General features: G+C 38.0%; 1 protein-coding gene across 1 annotated transcript in view; it reads right to left on the bottom strand.

The window, feature by feature from the left end:
• Positions 1–440: 440 nt before the first annotated feature.
• Positions 441–11,414, bottom strand: part of zgc:85777 (uncharacterized protein LOC405871 homolog) — a 96,747-nt gene continuing 85,773 nt past the window's right edge. The window contains exons 7-9 of the mRNA XM_041183154.1: positions 10,025–10,186; positions 6,165–6,315; positions 441–2,340 (exon numbers count right to left, since the gene is read on the bottom strand). Of these exons, the coding sequence (XP_041039088.1) occupies positions 2,247–2,340; positions 6,165–6,315; positions 10,025–10,186 (407 nt within the window). The 3' untranslated portion in view covers positions 441–2,246. The remainder of the gene's footprint in view (positions 2,341–6,164; positions 6,316–10,024; positions 10,187–11,414) is intronic.

Raw genomic sequence — 11,414 nt, 5'->3', positions numbered from 1 at the left:
CCAATATATTTTTTGTGCACTTTTTCATTGAAAGTTCCAAATGGTGCAGCTTCCTCTAAAGGGAATCTGAGACCCATGTGAACAGGGCAAACAATCTCCCTCACCAATCAGACTGACAAATCATTAGTGAACAGCAGAATCCGAACAGTGAATTAGAAATAAGTTAAACTACCAAGTTCAATATCAAATCAGATGGAAGGTGAAATAAATGATATGGTTTTTTTCAATCAGTTTTAGATTGCATAGGGGTTTTTCGTTTTTCTTTAAAAAAATCATTTTTGAAAGTAACTAATCAGTTCAAAGCCAAAAGAATCGTATTATTCATACCAAGTTTTTACTTGCCACGAAGGAGAGATTGTACATATTACTATTTTAAATTAATAGTTTCATTTATGTTTATGTGCTACTTGAAAGTAAAGAAAGAAACAAACAAACTTTACTGAATTTATATCAAGAATTGGAATTTATTTGGTGCTGTCTAGTAGGATCAGGAAAATGTCAATGTTTTATTATGCATATATTTATAATTCTTTTGGTTGGATGGTGGAGATTCCATCCACTGCTGCTATTCTCTTTTACAATTTTTGCTTGTGAACGTATCATGGATGATCAACTAGTACATTTTTACACATAATAATTGATGATGTGCAATGTTACATATATCAATCAATATTACATAAAATTATAAAGTGTAATGATACACCAAAATCAGACATAAAGCCAGTTAGGTTACCAGTTCTGAGACCTTAAAGTAATAACCTAAACTATTAATGGCAAACATTCAGCTTTTGGCAAGTAACCAAAAGTGCTGATTACAGACCCTTCAAAACTTTTGCTCCCACTGCTCTCAAAAAAATGTTTTACCAGTGATTTCATGGGTTTAATTTTAGCCATATTGTTCCCAGTCACCACCTCGCCCAGCTGCTGGAATTCCATTTAATGGGAGATCTCAATAGAACTTTGGCAATAAAAGTTGAGTCATAGATTCGGGATGTTTATGTCTGAACAGCGAGTTTCAAAAAAATCCAAGGTGTGAGAAAACTAGTTTAAATGGTGTAAAAGTCTGAGGTGAGCATTTTCTGTAAAAGGTTCTTCCCATAGCTTTCCCTTAGTAACTTGAGGCTTGTGCCATTTCTAGCTTCACAAAGATCCACAATACCAAACTATCACCCTTGTTCAGCCACTTCATGTTGTATGTGTCTCAGAATTACTCTATTCACTTTCACTGCCGTCTGAATCTAGGTCTGGCCTTGGAGCTGCTTGACCAGTAGTATGTGTCTTTCCCCAAGGTTGGAAGACACTGGATTGAGTGTCAGGTGTTTTAAATTGCTAACTCTCACTAAAGTGAATATTGTCATGCTGGTACAAGTCCAGGCTCTTTTGAACATGTATCACAGAGTTTAAGCTGAAGAGTACCTGAAGTGCAGCAAGTCAATGAGATTACAAAATCCCACATATTGTATAATAGGTAACATATGACCATATAGCTTTACAGCACATTGGGACAAATGGTCCATTGTCACTTGTGGGCTCTTACCTGGAGTAATTTAAAACTAATCCCTTTCTTTCTATGCCCTGAATTTTTCTCTGCTTACATATTTATCTACTTATGCCATACTATAGCAAAGCATCTCATAAGTTGAGAATTCTCTGCCTAATGACATTTCTCTTAATGTCTCCCCTTACTTGAGTGAAGATTTTAAATGGATGAAATCCCAATCAGAAGCAACAATCCTTTTCTACTTCACCCTATCTAAATGTTCCTAATTTTTAAAAAAAGCTGTTAAAACTCTGCAGATTGTTCCGTACTAGGGGGAAATAATTTTTTGTCTTTCCTCATAAGTTTCTCGTTCTTGGTATCGAATCAGAAAGGTACATATTGGGAGCTGGGTATCAGTACTTTGAACAGAGAGTAATCCCAGTCTTTTCACCTCTTTAGATGTGATGTTACATCAGATATTAAACCAGTACTAAATAAAAAATTGAAATAATCATTCATCATTCAACTTCCAAAATTCTTCTGTGCTTTTAAACAAATGATTGGTTATTTTATGTCTGCTGACAATAAGGTTTCTCCAAGGCAAAATAATTATAACACAGAAAGACATGTTAGGCAGTAGACATCTACAAAGCTAGGTATGCTTCTGTATGTTACCATTTTCCAAATATGTCATAAAAGCAATTAATGCAACAGAACATTGTTTTGTTCTTGTCCCTGGTGATCAATTTTATGATATCTGAATCAGTCATTTCTTTCCAGGAAGGGTCCCCATGTACTTGCATATGATGGACAGCATGACTTCATCTGCACCACCTCCTATTGACATCAATCTCATATCCCTCAAGGGTAAAATAAGAAAACACAATCATTCATTCACCTTACATAGAGAGATAAAAATGCTTACATTTTAACTGTATTTGGCAAATTCCACGCTGCGATATCCAGCCACGTGAGCAATGTTTCAAGAGTGAGTTATGATCCCCGTAGAGACCGATAACCTTTTTTTTTAAAAAGAAAGAAATCCCCACGATATCCATGGAAAGAAATCCACTGGGTAGGATTTCACTTTTTAAAACTTTTACTGTAACAAACCAACTAGAGTCAAAATAATTCAAACATTAATTAATAGGCAAAGGGTATTTCAAATGAAAAGGTAAATTTCACTTTAAATAATCGATACAATAGAGATATGCCTCAAACAAAAACAGACAATGCTGGAAAAACTCAGCAGGTCTAACAGCATCTGTGGAGAGAAAAAAAAACAGATTTAATGTTTCGAGTCCTTATGACTCTTCTTCAGAGCTCTTAAGAGTCATACAGACTCGAAACGTTTACTCTTTTTTTCTCTCTCCACAGATGCTGTTAGACCTGCTGAGTTTTTCCAGCATTGGTTTCAGATTTCCAGCATCCGCAGTGTTTTGCTTTTATCTTAGAGATATGCCTCATGTAGTTACAAGCACGCTCATTAATTCCCGTACAAATGATCACATGCAGTCTCACAAACTTTCTAACTTAGCCTTCGTTTTGTAGGATCTCCCACTTCTCGTCCATCTACTTTGGCCCTTGAGTCACATTCACCAGCAATCGCATTTCATCTGAAGTTCCCAGACACAGTTGCCACCGACAAGGCACACGTCTACAAACCCTCTCTCATTAAGGTCATGACAGATCTGATGGCACAGAGTCCTGAGACTTCTTTCTCTGATCCCTTTATACAGTCTGGTGGGCTCTGGTACCACTTCAACAACAGCATTGGGTATTTTCCAATCCACAATCCCTCATTCTTCCTGTCTTCAGTATTCTGTCCTTTCCAGCATAGTTTCTGCTCTAATCTCAGAGCCTTGCTTGAACACCTAGACGTGTTCTAATACTGCCAAACAGAAAACTGTTCCATTTGGAAAGAGCCTGGTCTATTCTCCCTTTGCGCCAATTCTTAATATTCTCAACTGCCAAACAGGAAAAACTGACCAAAATCCACGTCTGCTGCAAACAGCTTTCTATTGACCCTTTGCTTCTTAGCTGGTCATCCCCATGGCAACCCCTGGTCACATGGGTATTTCTTGGAACCAAATGATGCCACAATCAGGAAATCAATGAACCCTCTTTCAAAATACTCTCCAGCACATTTTGTTCTTAAAGAGTCACCACACAAAAAAGTGCAGGCCTTTTCCAGCATAAGGTCATGACAAGTGTCCTTTCGCCAGTATCTTGATTGATATATTTAAAAAAAAAATTCTGGGTATTAACAATATCAAGGGATATATGGGGATAGTGTGGGAAAATGTTGTTGAGGTAGACGATCAGCCATGATCTAATTGAATGGTGCAGCAGGCTCAATGAGCCAAATGGCCTACTCCTGCTCCTATTTTCTATGTTCCTATGATATTCCTTATGTACCTCTCTGTAATCTGTACCAGGTGGTATAACAGTCTCAGCTACGCATCAAACACAATGCTTATTCATAAAATGCCCAAGATAACAACAAGAACTACCTTTTTGTTAAATATTTTAGCCACTGGAATTATCCCTTTACAGGATCTTTTCTGTCTTCATAATTTTATACATCAAAAATTGTTTTAGGTTTATGATAAGAAGCAAACTGCTGAACAGTATAAGTTTACACAAGAAATTATATTGTACTTTTCCTTCAGTCCACATAGGATTCATTATTTTGAGAATAAAACCATTACTAACTCTGCTTCTCCATCACTAGTGGCAAACTTAAAATTAGTAACTTCCAATGAGAGGAACTTTTTTTATTCATTCATGGAGTAGGATGTTACTGGTGAGACCAGCATTTATTGCCCAACCCTAATTGCCCTTGAGAAGGTGGTGCTGAGCTGCCTTCTTGAACCACTGCAGCCCAAGAAGGCAGCTCACCATATGATGCCAAACAACATGGAGTTAAGCAAAACAAGAAGTCTACCAACTTTTTTTTAAAGGGTTTTGTGACCAATATTATAGGTCTTTAAATTAGAAAGGTTACACTTATCAAAATGTTCTCCCTTCTAACTCTGCAGGCATGAGATTCCATAGGCCCCCAGCTTTCCTTCTATATGTTCATAGATTGAGAATGAGTGAAGTCAATTTAAAACTAAGTGTGCACTTCAAATATGTAAGTTAACACTTAAGTAATCTCAGATTCAAAAATGAAAAATGGAAGTAAACCATGGCAGTTTCAGTCTCTATGAGCAGCCCAAAAACATATTAAAACACAAATACCATAAAACAGCCCATCTATGTTTTTATGCATTCCTTGCAATTTCAACTCTACTGTAACTGCCTGCCCTGCTTTTCTCCTTTCTACTCCTTCTCTCCTGCCCCTAATTTGTATGTTCATATGTAATTGCTATTTCAATACCTGTGCACTTCTGACGAATGTGGATGCAAAATCAAAGGAACGCACTAATAATAGAATCCATTTCTGTCAGTTTGACTAAAATAAAATAACAGGTATTCTATGGTCTGCTTATCTTCTTTAAAATACATTCAAATTATTTTTTAAAAAAGCAATATTGCTCCTTGGTAAAAAGTTATCAAAAAAGAACAGCATTCAAGGGCAAGAGAGCGTCAAACACAATCCAAATCCTGTAGGAAAAAACCCTAAAACTTCACTTTAGAAAATATTTCCTTTTATAATAAATGATCGATGTTAACCTTTTTTGACTATATTGATGGTGTATTTTTAAAACTTGTACTATTTGATCAGGATGCTGTCCAAAATTACTGAAATAGCACCAGTAACTGCTTTCTCTTCTATTGCAATTCCTCCCCTCCCATCCTCTCATTCTCAAGCCATTGAGTATTTCATGAGTATGTGTGACATGCCAAAGGATTCTGGCCATCATCTGGTACTGCATTCAAGTAGTTATTTCTCAATTGGCAATTATCATAACTAATTCTTATGAATAAGCCTCAGAAAGAGATTTAAGTCCAGCAGCACAAAGCCAAACTATTCCAATACTCTAAGGACTTAAAGCAAAGAATACTGGATAGCGATCAAGAACAGAAATTCTGACCAATTTTCTCTTTCTTAACCCCAGGGACACTGAAGGCAGCTAAAGTTCTCTCAGTGCCAGCTGAGATCTGCTACATCAACACAAAACAGTGATCAAACACGGAACCTTCTAGGTTTTGTGTGCTTGAGTCAATGAGACACCTGAATTTTATTAGATCTACTATTAATTCATTATATGAACAAACTTGAGAAAGCATTAGTTGGCATTTTAAGACAAGGAAATATTTTCTGGGTGTCTGCACTGGATCATTTGGCCACAGTGATTATTGGAAAATCCAATGGGTCAAGGGCACATCTGTAAAGGAACTCATCCAATGTTCTTTCCATAATGAAAGGAAAATTGGGTGGCTTCCTCAAGAAGCATGTGCTATGATCTGCCTGATGTTCATTTATTTACTGCACCAACACAGCCCAGGAAAATCTCCCCTATAAACAATTCATTGTCAAATGATATGGTTAGAAACCTTATTTAACCTTATATAGATGGTAATTTATATACTTCACAACCTATTACTGTTGAATATCTATTTTTCTGGATTACAGGTTTAATGGAGATCACATACATTATGCGTTGCTTTTAAAACCTGAAGAAACCATATTTGCAGTTAAACACAGTTCATATATGTGTACTTTCATTTTACTCACCTGTACAGTCTGCTGACTAGCACCTCATTAGTAAAACCCATTCCTCCCCAGAACTGGAGACAGCTGTCAGTAACCTCACGAACCAGGCGGGCTGCCTTCAATTTTGCCATTGAGGCTAATTTTGTTGTATCATTTCCTTGAATATACTGTGCTGAATGTAGAAGAGATAAATTTAATTATAACTATAAAATAAATCTTGTATGAATACAGCATGACACAAAGTTAACTGTTAGAAGGCAGTATCACATTTGGTGGTAGTGGGGTTGGGGGCGAGGTGGTGGTTGGTGGCGAGGGGTTTCACATGACAACATAAACTACGAGGTAATGCTTGGTTCAATAATATCACCTCAACCCCCTGAAATACTACTGCCTTGGACAAACTCCAATGTGTGTTGGCTGACAGTGACAGAAAGGTTCCCTGGGTCAAGTTAAATTGATTTGAAAAATAGTGATGTCATGCCATGTAGATGTGACCAGCAGCAATTTTGAGATTTATTTTGACAAATTATATTAGGAAATGTTTAGTCTCCATGTTACAATCATGTATACAAACAATTCAAACATCTGACCTTAATTGTGTGGCAAACTTCCAAAACAAATCTTTTTTTCATTTAATATGCAAGAATTATCAAAAAAACAATAAAGAAATTCAATAAAAAACATGCAAATATTTATATTAAATGCTAATAGGATCTAAAAAGTAGCTTATCCCAATAACTTGAGTTTAGATGTATATGTGAATTGAAGAATCTAAAATTGTAAAATCTGGAAGGTTATAACACCTTTATCACCATTAAAAAAAAGTTAAGCTCATAAATGATCATTAAAGCTAGCAAAACTAGCATAAGAACATAAGAAATAGGAGTAGGAGGAGGCCATTTGGTCATTCGAGACTACTCGCCATTTTAAATGAACATGACTGATCTTCTGCCTCAAATCAACTTCCTGCACTATCCCCATATTCCATGATGCCTCTGATCCAAAACGTCTTATTGATATCTGTCTTAAATATTCTCAATAACTCAGCATCTACAGTCCTCTGGGATAGGGAATTCTAAAGATTCACAATTGTTTGAGTGAAGAAATTTCTCCTCATCTCAGTCCTATATGGTCAACCCCTTATTCTGAGACTGTAACCCTAATGTTCTAGAAGCCCCAGCCAGGAGAAACAAACTCCAAACATCTACCCTTCAATTCCTTTGAGAATTTTATGTGTTTCAAAGAGATTATCTTTCATTTTTCTAAACTCTAGGGAATATAGGGCAGGATTTTTCAGTCAGCGTGTGGGGGCAGGCCCAACACACCGATGCGTAAAATGACACACGATGATGTCGGGCATGTATCCTGTCATTGCGCAGTCCCGCAATATTTTATTCAGCAGGTGTGCGGAGTCAGCTGCACGCCCACTGATATTTAAATGGCCTATTAAGAAAGTAATGGATGTAATTGTTAACACTGCCTGTCCAATCTTAAGGTTAGCCTTTATGTATTTAAGGAAACCTCATCTACAAGCTGGACGAGGTTTCCTAAAGCTTTTATTAAATAAATGTTAAAAATTTCCAAGGTTTAAAAACATGTCCCATCTCATGTGACACAGTCACGAGGGGAAATGTTTAATTAAACTTTTTCTCCATTTATTTAATTATTTCAATATCGATTCAATCTCTCTGAGGCAGCTCAGTGCCTCAGAGAAATTGAAGCGCTCTTTCATGCATATGCACGAAAGAGCATGGGCCCCAACTCTCTCTCCTCCCCCGCCCATACAGGTAGCGCTGAGACCTACAGTATTACACTGGGCAGGCCTTAATTGGCCCACACACGTAAAACGGCAGCGCGGAGCCGATAGCTGGCGGCGATCGGCTCCACAACTGCCCCCGCCCGTTCCTGCCGAGCCCACCCACCGCCGGAAAAATTCAGGTCATAGACTTAATTAACTCAATCTCTCCTTCGGGCAATCCTCTCATCCCAGGAATCAGTGTAGCAAATCTTTAAAGCAATCCCTCTAAGACAAGTATGTCCTTCCTTACTTAGGTAAGGAGATCAAAACTTCACACAGCATTCCAGGCTTGGTCTCCCCAAAGCTCTAAATTAAAATTTCTTTACTCTTGTACTCTAATCTCCTATTGTTTGCTGTTCCTGCAAGTTAACTTTTTGTGGTTCTTGTGCAAGAACAATCAAATCCTTCTAAATACCAACATTTTCCTGTCTTGCTATTTAAAAAATATTCTGTTTTTCCATTTTTCCTACCAAGGTTTCACATTTAGCCACGTTATTTCTAAATGCCATGTCCTTGTCCACTCACTTATCCCATCTATATCCCTTTGCATCCTCCTCTCATTTACTTTCCCTAACCTTGTATCATCAAGAAATCTGGATACATTATGCTCAGTCCCCTAATCAATACATTGATATAGATTGTAAATAGCTGAGATCCAAGTACTGATTCCTGCAGTGTCCCACTAGTTACAGCCGGACAACCGAAAAATGACCCATTTATTCCTACTCTCTATTTTCTGCTCATTAACTAAGCCCCAATCTATGCTAATATATTTTCCCAAATCTCATGAGCCCTAATTTCAAGCAATAACCTGTGTAGCACCTTATCGATTACTTTTTAAAAGTTGAAATACATTACATCCTCTGTTCCCCCATATCTACCCTGCTAGTTACAACCCCAAAAAAACTGATCTGTTAAGTACAATTTTTCTTTCACATAGTTGTGTTGACTCCACTCAATCATTTGATTTTTCAAGCAGTCTGTTAACATGTCCCAAGAGATTGTTTCATTTCCCTCCTACTGATGTCGGGCTAGCTTGTTTACAGATCACAGATCCTTGTTTCCTCTCTCCCTTCTTTCTTGGATAGAAGGGTTACGTTTGCTATCTTCCAGGGACCGTTCAGTGCATCCACTACCTTTGTAGCCATATCTTTTGAAATCCTAGGGTGCAGGTCATCAGGCCTGGGGTTCTAGGTTTTTAGTCACATTAATTTCTTCAGTGCTATTTCTTTCCTAGTAGTAATTTCTCTATGTTCCTCAATAATTAATAACTAAGTTCCATCATTCTCTTTGAGAAATAATTCCAAGTTTTTATAAGCCAGTGGTTTTAACAAAAGGGAAACTGTTATGACAAAATAGCATCAACACTTTATACAAAGAAAAACTAATGTAAGAGGTATAGGTCCTGATTTTAACCCTCCCTTCTGCCCTGAGGAAACAGAGTTGGCAGTGCAGATAAAACGAAGGGAACAACTTAACCCATTATTCTGCTGCCTTTTATTAGGTGATGATGTTAATCAGATCATTTGATTAGTTGAACAAGACACCAGCCACAGGCTGACAGGGTCTTCATTAACTATAGAGATAAAAACAAAAAAACTGCGGATGCTGGAAATCCAAAACAAAAACAGAATTACCTTGAAAAACTCAGCAGGTCTGGCAGCATCGGCGGAGAAGAAAAGAGTTGACGTTTCGAGTCCTCATGACCCTTCGACAGAACTTGTTGTTCTGTCGAAGGGTCATGAGGACTCGAAACGTCAACTCTTTTCTTCTCCGCCGATGCTGCCAGACCTGCTGAGTTTTTCCAGGTAATTCTGTTTTTGTTTCTTCATTAACTATGCCGCTTAGATCCCAATGATGACTGAGCTTCTCCCCCTACCTCAATCACCTTCACCCTGACTGCCTGGGATTAATCCTGCAGGTGCCCAGTGGCAGCCTTCTGCCTCTGAACTCCCATTCCTGCTTCCCATGGACAGCGTATCTGGTTGCATTCCAGCAGATTCTAATGAAGCAGATTCCACTTATCTTGAAATGATGAATATGCTTGATTTTGAAAGTGATATCAGTTATTAAATCACCATACCGACACAACGATAAAGGAGAGAACGAACAAGTTCAATCTCAGTCTCAAGTTCAGCAAGCCGGAAGTGCACTGTCTGGTTGTGTAAGACTGACTGGCCAAAAATTTTGCGTTGGCGTGTATATTCGATTGTTTCCTGTATGATGTTCTGCACTGGAGCCAAAACTGCAAAGAGAAAAATAACATTTTTACACAACTGCTAATATTGTGGTGTGTTAATTGTGCACAGGTCACACATTGGAACACAAACATGAGGCCAGATTTACCCATTCTGATGTGGGACCAAAGCACGGTAAGCATAGTTTAAAATGGCAGGCAGAATCTGAACCCAGGATTCCAATCCCTCCATTCACAGTGTCAGTGCTTTACATCAGTGCGGATAACAGGGTTGCATTCTGCTGTCCCAACATTACCTACACTATAGTGGATGCGGCCATTTCAAAATTTCCACAATTTTGATGGCGAAGGCTGGGCTTTGGTAGGTGACATGAATCGCACCAGCAGAGATGTCATGATTATGGTTTGGAGGCAGGAACTGTATGAAAGCCAAGTACAAAAGGTGTTGCCTACTCCACATGTCATAATGAAACATTGCAGCACAAATTATGCCTGTTTTTACTACAGTCATTGATCATTGTGTTTTGTTTGAAAAGGTAAGTGATCATTAAATAATGTGGTTGCCAGGTTGTTACTTCTAACAACTAACAAGCTGTCAAGGGAAAGAATAGCACTGTGAAAGTGGAAAAGTTTTCAGATGTATTAAAGAGTGCATTATCAACTTGATAAAGCGCTATTCCATATCATACTCCTGAAATCCAGATCAGATTATGTAAAGTTTCCTCAATGCTTTAACCTTTTCCTTGTAATTCAACTCAGCCATCTGTTTGGCTATTTCAAAGCTTTGGGAGGTGGGTGAGCTTTCAGTAAAGTATTGAATTTCAGCCATCTGTTAGCTGTTTCAGAGCTTTGATAAATAGCTGAGCTTCCAGCTGTGTTCAATAGCTCTATTAGATTCCGCTCAGCAAAGTTTGTTGACAAAGTTGCCAAGGGAAAGGTGAGTTTGTTTATTTTGACAGATTTATAAGCATGTAAGAGGATAATGTTTGTTAAATGCTGTTCGGGTAATATTTGTTTATTTTAACACATCATCTGTCCACAACTTTTCTGCAGTCTTTGGTTCACCATTCCATTATCCTGCAATGTCACTCCCTTTTGTCCAGCTCAATAGGACTGTCTTTACTTGGTTCCACTTTCCTATTCAATCATAGCCAGAGCATCTCCTGCAACGGCTTCTGTACAGGCCCGACACCTCTAGAGTCCCCCAAGGATCTATCGTTGGTTCCCACTTCTTCTTCATCCACATGTTCTTCTTTGGAACATCATCTACAGCCAT

Source organism: Carcharodon carcharias, chromosome 3 (genome assembly GCF_017639515.1).
Source record: "Carcharodon carcharias isolate sCarCar2 chromosome 3, sCarCar2.pri, whole genome shotgun sequence".
NCBI classification, from domain to species: Eukaryota; Metazoa; Chordata; class Chondrichthyes; order Lamniformes; family Lamnidae; genus Carcharodon; species Carcharodon carcharias.
Note: the sequence above shows the minus strand (reverse complement) of the source record. Positions and strands in the feature narration are given on the sequence as shown.